The sequence below is a fragment of the Stegostoma tigrinum genome, chromosome 25, assembly GCF_030684315.1.
Source record: "Stegostoma tigrinum isolate sSteTig4 chromosome 25, sSteTig4.hap1, whole genome shotgun sequence".
NCBI lineage: Eukaryota > Metazoa > Chordata > Chondrichthyes > Orectolobiformes > Stegostomatidae > Stegostoma > Stegostoma tigrinum.
The window spans coordinates 10,946,314-10,960,563 of NC_081378.1; the positions used below are offsets into that span (position 1 = coordinate 10,946,314).

Genomic DNA, 14,250 nt, shown 5'->3' on the forward strand with positions numbered 1-14,250 from the left:
TTAATACTGCATTTTTCGTTTGAAAGCCACGTGTTTTTCTAATTCTTACTGAGCTTCAATGTTAGAAAAATAATACAAAGACATTACATAGAGGAATAGTGCAAAAGAAGATCACATGGGTCTGCAACTGCTTTGTAGATCAATTATACATTTCAGAGAAAATCTTAGTGTATTAACAGAATTAAATCTCTCTCAAATGCCAATCTTGCTATGTCTTTCAATGTTGTTGCATTGAAGTCAGAATAAAATACAGCTTTAAGATCAAGAAAGGTTAAAAAAAGTGTTCAAATTTTCTGGTATTCAAAGTGGTTTATTAATTACATTTAATAACAAACCACTGCTGAAGTACGTAACCAATAAAAATGCCTCAAAACACCAAATGTAATAAATGAAGTAGTTTTTTTTTTAAAATGCTGTCAATGCACAGTTCAATAGTGGCTATTTTATCCAATGATTTGATTCTCCAGAGAGAAACATGTACAAGTTGACTGGAATCAATTACAGATGCTCTTATTCACATTGGCAGACTGTTCTAATCTCAAGAGGCTCGAGTTTGAAGTCTTTCATTAATAGAATCTTAAAGAAAAGTTTTAGTGGAGTATTATGTCATTTTAAAGTTCAAATTTGCAGCTATTGAGAAGATCTCACCTGTAAGAGGCCATTAATTTTATCAACTTGATATAATGACAATGTAAAAATATAAAGTTACATTGTTGCAATAATCTAAAAAATGCCAAAAGTACGCTATCAAAAGTTAATTGCTGAAAAGAGCCCAATTTTCCTTCCAAATAATATAATTAAAAATAAGAAACAGTTTAAATGGAATGGAATACAATTATAATATTGTGAATTACATGAGAGGTAGCATAAATTTATGTCAGTTTAACACCAATCTTTAAAATGTCAACCGATAAAACATTGTTAAATGCATCAACTCTTATATTGGTGCAAGGCAGGAATTAATTATTAGTCACCATTTATCAAATTAGAACTGACAAGAGGATTCAAACTAGTTATCAGCATTTTAATAATGGGACAAATATTTTTGAGCTGAAAAAGGTTAATGTCAATCTTTTCAATAAAAACCAGATTATCAGTTCAAGTCTATATGGTACTTTAAAAATCTGTCTTTAAAATTATCTTAATTGAGAAGTTAAATCTTAAGCATAGGAGATGACTGATACCTTCAAAACATAGATTTTAAGAAATCAGTAATGTTAATGAAATATACATTTCACAAAACCCATTCAGCCATTCAAACCAAGCACGTTGAATAAGCATAGATACTAAAGTACATTCACTTTAATTAGGCATCCTCAATTATGAGGATTGTTTCTTAAACAATTTGGTTCCAAGATTGTATTACAGCGACCTTCTAGAGCTGTCAGCAACCACTTGTATGCTGACCACACAGTCTCCACCAAAACATCGCCACCAGCTGTGTGGCTGGGGCTGCCCTTGTTTAGTTCTTTTCACAGCACAAAGAAGCACATGCTTTATCTTCTCATCTCACATCAGTACCATTACTTCTAAGCACTACTACCTCCCCAAAAAGGTCCATTCATTGCCTTATCCCATTTTTTATATGCATGCTTTCTGTCAGCAGCATTACCTGAAAACACAACATCACACTCCACACTTAATTAGATAACTACCAGCTCTACTTGACCCTGGGGTGCTATTAAAGGGTCATGCCTAAACTCATCACACACAGATGTTGTTTGCCAGAAAATGGCAAATGTGTGTAAATCAATGGCTTTCTTAATATTTTCAAAACAGTGCACCGTACTGTGCTGTGCTTAGTACAAAGTGCTGCCATCTTCTTTTTCCTTGCATATTCCAGTAATTCAAAACAAAGTTGGTAATTGAAAATCCATACAGGAAATGCAATATCATTATAGCAGGCAATATATTGGATACTATTGCTGGAAGCTGGGTTCTTTTAAAAATTAGAATTTTCCAAGAATTTGTTCTTAGAAAGAATAATAGCCCTCATTTAAAAAAAGGCAAGTGGATAACTATCATCCTGAGTACCTTACCATGGTCAGTGGCTGAGAACTTAGATAGGTAATTGACAACAACATAGATGGTCAGCCTCCAAAATAACGTATATCAAAGGATAAGTGGGGAGAGACGGTTATCAAGGGAAACAGGCAATTATATTCTTGGGAGAAGACCAGGAATTCACCTACATCAACCCGAAGACAAAAGACACCACTTCAAAACCACCGATCTAGTTCCTCCATTCCACAGGACAGATTCAGGATCCATCAGGCATTCTTATCTGTCACAGTCATATACTTTCCGTGCCTAATCATATCTTACCTACTGCTTCTTGACAAGTGCAATAAGCTATAAGAAAATTGCTACAAGCTGTCAACTCCGAAATTAAGTAGGAAGCTGTAATCATGAAGCCCCAAAATCAACACCATAGGATTCACCGATTGCATAGAGTGCAAAGAAGATGAATGGGCATGGAAACTGTTTGGCTTCACTTAGCAAAAAAGATATGAGGGGTTCTGGCAGCGAGTGGAGCAGCACAGCTTGTAATCAAGTATATCACAGGGTAGGGGCGTCAGTCGAGAGCGTGTGACACTACAGATGGGGCATGGGAGAGAATAGAGATGACGAGTGAGGCATTTATTATCATAACTGAAATGAAGTACTTCTGGGATCAATGAGTCTGGCTCTAACATGCACTACCCCTCCCATGGAAATATAAAAGAAAACTTTTTTGCAGGGACGCACTTTCTCTCACGAGCAGCAGGCCGAACTGAGGAATTTGCTGACTTCCATTACCTGCAAAGACAAAATATCTAGCCCGTTTTCTAAAAGCTGTCACTTCTAACAATGCAATCTTACTTCATTATGGTACTAAAATGTCAGCCAATTGAAACCATGTGCTGAAATCGTATAATAGGATTCAAATATACAATCCTCTTATTAAGATGTTGCCATGTTGTTATCCAAGCCAGCCCGCCATATGACAAAGGCTGAATTGATCTCATGTTTTCAGACTACTGACCTTTCTGGTTCCACAGCACAGAATCTAGTTGTTTGTAAAATCGTACACAAGTTTCAACCATTCTTCCTACTGCAGGTGTTCATCATTTCATATATGAATTACCAAATGACCTCTGTTCAGAAAAATGCATAACTTTGAGTTGAATTTATACTTTATCTCTTGCATTAAGAAAGAAGACATGGTTTTGTTTCATTTCTGCTTGTTCTCATGGCTTGGTACAGAGAGATCTGGAAGCTTATTTTGGTCACGCACATTTTAAAAAGAACATTTCAATGCAATAACTAAAGGTACAGCAAAAATGAAACTAAGTTATTGCTTAGAGGTCCAATAACATGCACAGAAAGACAGAACAGTGCCAGAAAGGCAGTCTGTATGAGTTATATGCTCGTGAAGATCTGCTCAAATGGGATGTACAGAACTCATGCAGTTGCTTTGAAGTTAGAAGTTATAGTGAGCTTAGTTTGCAATTTGATTTAGGTGTCTTCGAGAGAGATATTAACTGAAGGGAAAAAAAAAATCTAGTGACCGCATAGAAATTGGTTAAAAGGAAACTGGTGGCAGCTGTGCCAGCCTGAGCAAGGAGCTTTACTGTGTAAATTTTTCATTGAGGTTTCAGTGTTTCTAAGGGTATCTCAGGGTTAAAAGGAATGGCATGAACTGAATCGTCTCTAAACGTCTACAACAAAATCCTTCCAACCTTTTTGTCCAGGTCAATAGAGCATGATTTTTTTAAAAATAGTGTTTAATAAATATTTTATCCTTTGTGTTAAAGTGCATTGGAAGCTTCTTGTATATGTGTTCTGTAACTGACCAACTTGGTTGAAAGAAAATTAAGTTAGGGTTTAACAAATCAAGATTGACTTTGGGATCTGGCTTGCCCAAAATGAAAATCAGCTGGGATCATTACAATCCACAATTCTTGTACCTTTGAGATCAGGTGTTTCAGGAATGCCAAAGTATGGTTTACTGACCATTCTGCATCAACTGTCGGAAGTGGATGATAAATGCTCATTTCTTGAAATGCTGTCTTCCTTGAAACATTGTCGGAATGGGCAACAGGGCTAGGTGAAGCTATTCATGATTTTATACTTTCTAATATTAAACTAAACTTCAGAAGTGATGTTTATAGGGATATTAATTTTTATTAGAAAATGATTATTGTAAACCCTTGCATTTTGCTGCAAATTCCGACTTAAAAATGCAGTTTTAAAATCCAATGTTACTTTATTCCAAGATTATTTACAAACTATTTCAAAAGAAAATCCTGAATGATCTAAGGCCTAGCATTACATATGCCTATCATGACTGATTTGCAACTCAAATGAAGGTCAAAGAATCCAAGACAAGTAAGGCAGAACTTGATCAACTAGTTGTCAAATTATTTGCAAATGTGCTCCTCAGGACTGTTGGAGATGTTTGGAAGAGGAACTGCAAACCTCTTCCACCACCCAATCTCCATCTCCAAACAGGACACTGTTCATCACATGTCCTGTATAACTTGTTTATACACAGCACAAGACTCTGCTTCCCCAAACCATTTCTTTTGCTATGACTCCATTTTGCTGCATCATATTTGGTACCACCCCAGAGATGGCTGCCAGAACGGTGTGAGGAGCTGTTGTTGTGAAACATTTACTTTTTTTTGGTGGGGGGGGGGGGGGGGTGGCATTCACAGAACATGGTTACAGATACAAAAATCAAAGGCACCAACCATCTTGCAGGCTCTGTTGTTGTTAGTGATTTTGGCGCCTTGTGTTCATTGGATTAAGTCTGTCATACAGGCAAAAAAAAAGTGTACATTTAAATAGCCCCAAAGACTGCCAAATTTCACTGTGTTGTCACTGCTGCCACAGAACTGGCAACATTAATTCCTCATCCCCCTGTCCCACTGGGGGTTGTGATCCATAGTTGGGGAACCCAGAGCAAAAGGAAGACCGCTTACTATTACGTTCTCATTTGTAAACCTGTAATCTGTTTGACTGTAACTGAAGTATTAAGTAATCTCACAAGCACTACTCAAAGTTGCAACGACACAAGGGGAATAAAGATAACCATATTAAGCAGTAACTCAGTTTGTTCTTCTTGAGATCAGTGTTGAAATTGCATTGTTAAAGTAAACTCTTCCAATATTTTGTATGCCATGACTCTGATACAAAATTGGTAGACAAGAAAAACCTCAAGTAAGAATCAAAGCTTTAAATCAATGGGTTTTCATCAACCTTTAGAAACGTGTATGCTTATTACACTGAAAGTTTAAAAAAAAATTCACCCAGTTATATCCAACTTACAGGCACCTTTTTAGTACCAGGAATAAATGATCTAAAGGAAGATTTTTATTACTAATATTTCAAACAAAGTGAAAAATATTTTTCAATAGAAAGTAAAGACATGCACAGCATGAAAGTATTTAATTTCAGTACTTAAGATGAAGTGCTGATGTGCACTGCGTCCAGTTGTAGTAAATTCAACAAAAGCAAAATACGTAAGTTCAATTGCCAGATTGCAATCCTAATTGCTAACATATTAATTTTTATAGGTGCAACCTTCAGCCAAGCATTGGACCCATAAAATTTAAAGAAATTTAATCATGCATTAAAATAAGTGCCATAAAACAGAAATCATCAAACTAGTTATGTATCTTGCTTTCTGGGTCCTGACAACATTACAAATACAAACTTACAAGAAATGAACCCAACAAGGAGGTCGAACTAAATTAAGCATGGTTGAAGCAATTATGCTGGAGGGTTCCCAAGTGCAAATGTTAATGTCAGTTCATCATCCTTGCAAAGGCTCCTCTACCTACCCTGATTCCTATTGCACCTCACGAATCCATGAGCAATTATTCTACAAACAGAAATATTTGTAACACACAAAATCAAACATGGACATAACTAATTAAAATGAAATGAAGCTAACGATGTTCCAATGTAACCATTTGATTTTTTTAAGAAATCAAAATGGTAGATAGGCAGCTCATTAGAATTTGAAGACACCATAGTTTACGGCAACAAGATAGATTCATGCTCACAACTTTCCTTTGGGGTCAGGCCATACTGCTGTGAAGATCTGCATAACAATCAGTCAGTCAAGCTTCACATAGGGAGGGGTATAGCAGGATTAGCCATTCACTACAGGTGACTTTCTGTATATCATTGCATGAAAAGGGTGGGGGTTTGTGCTGTGTGAAAACTTTGTAGGTGAAACAGAAACTACAAAAAGCTATCATGCAAATAGAATGCAAAAACACTGAAGGAGGTAATGAAACAAACTGCCCTTACTTCACTCCGTATCTTTCCCTGAACATGATATGGTCTCTGTAAGTACGATTCACATCCAGATCAATCTGCCTGATGTCTGGAGATACTGTCCGAGCTCTGCTTTTCAGTTTCTGAATTTTAAATGCAGGAGAGAAGAGATCAAGAAATTTAGATTTGTCAGCAACAGTCTTTTTTGATAACAAATTATAATACTGAAGTATCAATCGACTTTTACAAATTATTCTAAATCATATTTTGTCAGCATATCCAAAATACTCTAAATCTAACTCACAATTATATGCAATCCTCACCTTTAGTTTAGGTCTATTTATTCATCTTAAAAGCAGTCATAGTTTCTTAGGTAGTAAAACAAACTACACTGCAATTTTTATCCGTGTCCATTCGTAACTTTTTACAAATATATGTACAAGTGTAGATTCATTCTACATTACATGAGTATCAATAGTTCTTCACTTCATCTGTGAGCTTTCAATTGTTGGCAATCAAGAGGTAATGATGGTGGTGATGGTGGTGGTGTTTGGGGGTTTGGGAGAAGGGATACAGAGGAAACAGTAAAGAAAGGTGCTGCAACCAAAATTGTTCTTCAGTCAACGCCCGAATATGACTTAACAATACAGGCTGAGGTACAGAAATCAGGAGCAGGAATACCAGCAGTTTCCCCAGTACAGAATGTCAAAAACAAACAGTACAAGCTTTGAAATGCACTTTGGTTTGAGGGGAGCTAAATAGGTCAGTGAGCAAACCTGGGCATCAATAGCTTGTTTTGACTCACCTAAACAACATGCTGTTTGCTTGCCTATTGAGAGACTCTGTACTTCATAAAGTATCAGATCATCTCACAATCAAACAGCAGATGTTATTTCAAAAACAAACAGAAAATGCTGGAGAAACTCAGTAGATCTTGCAGCCTGTCTGGTGAGAAAAACAAAGCCCAGATTTTAAATTCAGAATGACTTTTTCAGACACATATATTCACATGGGCAGAGGAGAGACACAGACGGTGGAGTGGCTGAGTGCAAAAGACAATGGAGTTGTTAATTGCCGTCAAAAAGAAAGAAATATAAAATGGGTGTAAATTAAGCTGTGAAGGGGAATAAATGGGTCCTCCCAACTGACAGCAAAGTAAACAAGATGGGGGCGTGAAAATCATTGAATCATTGAAGCCTGCCGTGGAAGCAGGCCATTTGGCCCACTGAATCTGTACCAACTCTCTGAACAGCATCCCACCCAGACCCAACCCTCTACTGTAACCCCATAACCCGCGCATGAGCCATAGCTAATCCATCTAGCCTGCACATTCCTATTCATCGGCAGGCACAGGGAGAATATGCAAACTCCACCCAGACAGACATCCAAGGCTGGAATTGAACCTGGCACTGAGGTAACAACACTAACCAGTGAACCACCATGCTACCCACAAAATGGCGAACAGTCATTATGTAGTCAAAATTTGAAGTTATGGAATTTAACATCGAGTCCTCCAGGTTGGAAAGGGTCAAAAAGGAAAATTAGGCATTGCTCCTCACGCTTATTTTATACTTCGCTGGAAAATTGCAGCTGGTGTAGAACAGACTAATAGCATGAGAGCAAAGTGTTTAACTGAAATGGCAATTAACTGGAAGGTCAGGGTTAGAACATAGAACAATACAGCACAGAACAGGCCCTTCGGCCCTTGATGTTACGCTGACCTGTGAACTAATCTAAGCCTCTCCCCCTACACTATCCTATCATTATCCGTATGCTTATTCAAGGACTGTTTAAATGCCCGTAATGTGGCTGAGTTAACTACATTGGCAGGCAGGGCGTTCCACGCCCTGACCACTCTCTGAGTAAAGAACCTGCCTCTGACATCTGTCTTAAATCTATCACCCCTCAATTTGAGGCTACACCCCCTTGTACAAGGTTCATTCCTATGAAGAGCACAAAAATGTTTTGCAAGGTAGTCACCCACTCTGCCTTTGGTCTTGCCAATGTAAAGGTGACTGCAGTGTGAACAGCAAATACAGTAGACTAGATTGAACAAACAAGTAAAATGCTGCTTCACTTGGAAGGTACATGGGGGCCTTGGACAGTAAATCCTTGGAGGAGGTAAAACTGTTCCATCTTCTGCAATTGCATGGCAAGTGTCATGGGGGAGTAAGGAACCGTTTGGAGTGGTGGAAGAGTGAACCGGGGTGTCACAGATGCAATGGTCCTTGTGGAATACCTACAGTTGAGGGAAGGTTATGATGTGTTTGGTGATATCCTGCTGGATGTGGCAGGAATGATTGCGGAGGATCCTTTTTAATGTGGAGAATAGTGCAGTGGAAAGTGAGAACAAGGGGAACTCTATCATTGTTGTCAGAGGAAGGAAAGGGGCAAGAGCAGTCGTATGGGAAATTGGTTGGATATGGCTGAGGACACTCAACCACAGTGGGTGGGTTATCTTCATTTGAGGGAAAAGGAGCTCAAGTCAGAAACAGCCAGGAGTAAGGCACAATCATCAGAACAGATGTGATGCGGACAGAGAAACTGGGAGAACTGAATGCAATTTTTGCAGGAAGTAGGGCATGAGGTTTCTCCAGTATTTTCTGCATTGATTTCAGATTTCCAGCACTTGAGTTCTTTGCTTTTATTTGGGATTTTAGTTTAGTATCTATTTGATACAGGGGTCAATAATGCTTCTCCTTCAGTCCAGGAACCTGTGGTCCAGATGGACAAAAATCTCTTTTGTACTGCACAGGATTTCTTATTAATGTAGTACCAAAATCTTGCAACTAGATGGCACTGTAATAAATTTTCTTCAAATAAAATTGAGCAATATAACACCAAATTCTGAACACTTGATTGTACTATGCCGAATTGTAAAAAAAAACTTCAAAATATCAAGTGAACATTAGATACAATGCATTATTCCAGCTTAGACTGCCTTACATTGACTATTAACAGCAAAATTGCAAACAAGCAGAACAATTAAAAATGTGTTCTGAATATTTTTATTTTTGAAGTTTTCAGAATACCTTGAAAAATAATTTTGGCCCAAACTTCAAAGTTTAGGAGCCAAAGCTAAATGATAATGTTTTATCACTCCTCACTAATCAGTGTGCTAGAGCAAAGGCTTCTACATACCTGTGGTACATTTTAAATGTCATTACAACTATAACCTGCCATCTCTTTTAATTGTAGCAAGGTAAAATAAGTGAAGAATTTTGGTTTATTAACTAAACAATTAAGATAGGAAAAATAAAACAAAGAATTGCAGATGCTGGAGATCTGGAACAGCAGAAATTGCAGCTTCTGTGGGGAGAAAGCTTTTCCCAGTTTTGCCAGCAATTTCTGTTTTTTAATTAAGATAAGGATTTCTTCAACTGGTCCAGTCACTAATTTTCTGAACTCATGTAAGCTTCCTTTAACAAGGGGAGGGTAGAGGTTTCTTCCATGTAGCTAATCTTCAAAGCTCAGAAGACTACTCTTCAGTACCTCCTTTGGCCTATTTAAGAACAGCAGTCTTAGGAGAAAGCTTACTGCAGACATATCTTTCCAATGTCATCAATCATGACACTGTGCAAAAGAATGGTCTATTTTTAATAGAAGCTGGGAAGAGCAGACGTTTACAATAACTATTGCTGGACATAAAGTAGGTAAAGTAATGGAGCTAAAGACTGATATGTTCCCTGGACCTGATGGGATATATCCTCAGACTTTACAAGTAGTAACTGCGGAGAGTGAATGCACTGATGGTAATTTTCCAAGAATCTTTAGATTTAACAAAGTCCTAGACATTTGCCAATACAACACACCCTTATTCAAAAAGGGAGGAAGACAAAAAAAAACCACAGGTAGCTAGCTATAGGCCAGTGAGCTCAACATATGTCTTTGGGAAAATATACTAGTTTTTATTATAAAAGGGCTTAATAGCAGAACGTTTAGAAACAATATTATCAAACACAGCCAGTATGCTTTTATGAAGAGGAAGTCATGTCTGACAAATTCAGAATTCTTTGAGGAGATATTAAGCAGGATAGACAAAAGGGGAAGTAGTAATGGTAAAATATCCAAAGGCATTTGATGAGGTAGTGCATATCAATCTATTTGGATCAAATGTTAACTAAGAAAAAATGATAGAATTGAGATAAAGAGGGCATTTTCAGGATGACAACATGCAATTAGTGACGTTGCCACAAGGTTCAGTGCTATGGCCACAATTATTTATCATTTAATATTGTTTACAATATACGTTATGGCTTCGATGAGGGAAGTGAATGTACTATTGACAAGTTTGCAGAAGATAGAACAGTAAGTGGGAAAGCAAATAGTGAGGTGACAAAATTAGTCAATACAGAGGGATATGGTCATGTGTGAGTGGGGAAGTCTTGGCAGATTGAATATAATGTGGGAGAATGTGATGTATGCACCTTGGCAGGAAGAGTAGAAGAGCTGAACATTAAGTGGGAAAAGATACACAAAACTGTGCCACATAGGGGTCAGGGGGTCCTTTTGCAGCTAACAGCAAAGATCAGCAAGTAGGCAGGAAGAAAAATAGAATGTTGGCCTTTATCGCAAAAGAGAATGGAACATAAAAGTAGGGAGGTCTTCCTAAAACTATACAAGGCACCAGTAAGACTATAGCTGGAATACTGTGCACAGTGTTGGGCCCTTTACTTATTGAAAAATATACTGGCCTTGGAGACAGTCCAGAGTTGGTTCACTCGGTTAATTCTGGATAAGGAGGAATGTTCTCCACAAGAACAGGTTGGGCTAGTACTCAAGAGTTTAGTAGAATAAGAGACCTTACTGAAACAGTAAAGACCCTTCGGGGACATGACGGGGTAGATGCAGAGGGCGTTTCCTCTTCTTGGAGAGTTTAGGACCAGAAGGCATAATCTCACTGTACGTTCACCCATGGAAGTCAGAGGTATGGAGAAATTTTTTTCTCTTCAAGATAGTCAATTTGTTAAACTCTTTACAGGAGAAGACGTTTGAGCCTGGATTATTACGTATATCCAAGGGTGAGGCAGACTGACTTTTAATCAGTCAGGGAATTAAGAATTATGAGATTAAAGGTAGGAAAGTGGTGCTGAGGTTGATCAGATGAGCCATGATCTCACTGAATAGTGGAAAAGATCTGATCGGCCTACTTCTACTCCTACATCTCAAGGTCTTAAGGTCAATGGCCTCTGGAATAGTTGTTGTTTCAGTACACACCTAGTTATGTCAGTTGAAGGATAAAACCTGCAAGAAGCTGCAAGCAAAATGAAAGATCTCGCTTTCTTGAAAAACAAAAAGCAGGTCATGCTACATAGATCTGAGTATTTTCTGGGGGCTTGAGAAAGTTCTACAAATCAATATTTTTACCCTTCTCCTTAGATGAACTTTTATTCAGCTCTCATCTGAATTGAAATCTGATTTAAAGATCCCAATGCTGTCACCAATGCAATCATGAAGACAGGAGATTAACTAGACCGTGATAAGTTTCTTTTCTTTTCAAGAAAAGAAATCCTTCAAGTTCGCATCCTTAGCCCTGTTGGAATCATTTCCCGTTTGCTCGTTTTTTCCAGAAAAACGACTATAGCGACTTTAGAGTTGCCTTGATGCCTATCATCATGCATTTTGATCAAATGGAACAATAGCTAAATTCCACAATGTACCTTTGCTGATGACTAGTTCTTCTATTTATTGTAAGAATGTGTTAGTTCACAATAAATGAATCTGTTTGCATGAAAATGTAATGAAAAGCAGCCCAATAAAGCTGATATCCTAAATAGTTCACAATAATGTAGTTATCCAGAATACATTGTAGGAAGGGGAAATGAGTCTGGTGATGAACTACTGCACAATGTTAATACTTCATATGTTTAAATGAAGAGAAGTTTAGTTTAGCATTAAGCCTGTTTTACAAAACAAAGTATCATGTGATAGAAATCATTAATCAAGCTCGGTAAACCTACAACACACTATTTTAAACTTATCAAGTTATTAACGTGTTTATATTTATAGATACATAAATGCAAGGTACATCAAAATAACTTTGCTCCTTCTTATGCTTTTAACAATCTGGGAAACTAAAATATCACATTAGCACAATGCTGGATTGGGTTAAAAGTATCAGAAATTGCAAAACAAAAAATACTTACATCATACAGGTCTTTCTTCTCCAACTTGATTTTTGGTATTTCTAGAAGTAGAGACCAGACCTCTCCTCTTAGTTGCAGGGGAATTCCCTTGTAAATTCTCCGTACCACCTGTTAAAAATTATTTAACAAAAGACTTAGAGCAGGATGGGCCATTTGGCCTTTCAAGCTTGCTCCACCACTCAATATGATCATAAGTGACCTAGTTATTGTCTCAAATGCACCTTTCAGACTGCCTTTTATAAACCTTAATGCATTCCTCTACCAAAAATCTGTCTAATTCAACCTTGACTAAATTCAACAGCCTAGTACTGGTTGTTTTGTGAAAGATTCCACAGATAAACAACACTTCAGAAAACAAAAATCTCCATAGCTATCATAAAAGGGAGAACTTATTTTTCTTAAAACTTCATCTCCTAGCTTTCACCTCCCCACAAGTGAAAACATTCACTCATTCAAATTCCCTCAGGACATGTTTCAACATCACAACCTCTAGTTCTTTGAAACTCCAATGGGTGTAGTTTCAACAAGTTGGGCCTTTCTTCATAATATAAGCCCATCTTCCCAGGAATAAGTCGACACAACCTTCTCTAAATTAATTCTAATGCAACAATATTCTTTTTCTTCCAAATAAGGTAACAAAAATTGTATGCACAACTCCAAAATGTGGTGTCACCAATTCCCTGTAGGGCTGCGGTAAAAAATCCCTAGTTGTACATTCCCTATCCTTTGCAAAATTAAAACAACATTCCACTTGTCTTTCTAATCACATGCTACAGATATGACACCTCAGCTGTGAAGCTGCACAACTGCCGAGAAACTTCATGCATACCGATCAATGTGTCAACAGATTTGGTTCTGCTTTCATACATGGATCTCCAGGTCCATGTAGCATCAGGAAACTTACAGAAAACACTGCATGGATGCCTGCACCTAACTTTCTATGATTGGTGTCCCAGGGCAGTTCTGCAATCTCTCCAATTAATTTTTTTTCTTGCTAAAGTTCACATTCTCCCACATTCAACTTCACCTGCCTTTTTTTTTTTAAGGTCAACTCACTTAACCTTTGCACATTCTTTACCTTCTTTTGACAACCTTCTTACCCATGTTGGAGTCATCACAAAATTTAGCTATCATACATTGTGTCTTTATCCATATCTTTGGTACAAATTGGAAATAGCTGAGACCCCAGCAATAAGCTTTGTGCCACTCCACCAGGTACAGCTTAGCAACCCAAAAAGAACGCATTTATCACTACTTTGATTCCTCTTAGCCAAACAATCATTAATCCTTGTTATGTTATCCCACACGCTGTATGGTCTTAGCTACTCTGGTTATCACTCATGCCTTATCAAGTGCATTTTGGAAAATGAATTTCACCACATCAATAGGCTCTTCATTACTCAACTTACTTATTACCTCCTCAAAAAAAAACTGTAACAACTGTAAAAGTCTGCCTGATTGCACTCAAAGAATTCTGCTAGAACCTCCTTAGTAATAGGTTAGAGCAATTTCCCTGTGACAGATAGCTATAGTTTCCTATCTTCTGCTTCTCTCCTTTATTGAATTTAACAAGTATTGTATTTGCTATTTTCCAAACCACTGGCATACTTCCAAAACCTAAGGAAGGTGTGGAATATCATAACAAATCCATCCACTATCTCTGCAGCCACATCTTTTGAAACTCTTTAGATGTCAGCCACCTGATCCTGGAGGCTTGTCAGCCTTTAGGTCTAATACTATTCCCAGCACTCCCTCCCTGGTGATGGCGATTGTTTCAAATTCCTCCCTTCTCTTCACCTCTTGATTTCCAGTACTCTGAGAAGTTTTCTAAGGC

General features: G+C 37.6%; 1 protein-coding gene across 6 annotated transcripts in view; it reads right to left on the reverse strand.

The window, feature by feature from the left end:
* Positions 1 to 14,250, reverse strand: part of usp6nl (USP6 N-terminal like) — a 230,743-nt gene that overhangs the window by 77,363 nt on the left and 139,130 nt on the right. For all 6 annotated transcript variants that reach the window (XM_048553726.1, XM_048553725.1, XM_048553727.1 and 3 more), the window contains 2 exons: positions 12,417 to 12,524; positions 6,304 to 6,413 (listed from right to left, as the gene is read on the reverse strand). In XM_048553726.1, coding sequence (XP_048409683.1) covers positions 6,304 to 6,413; positions 12,417 to 12,524 — 218 coding nt within the window. The remainder of the gene's footprint in view (positions 1 to 6,303; positions 6,414 to 12,416; positions 12,525 to 14,250) is intronic.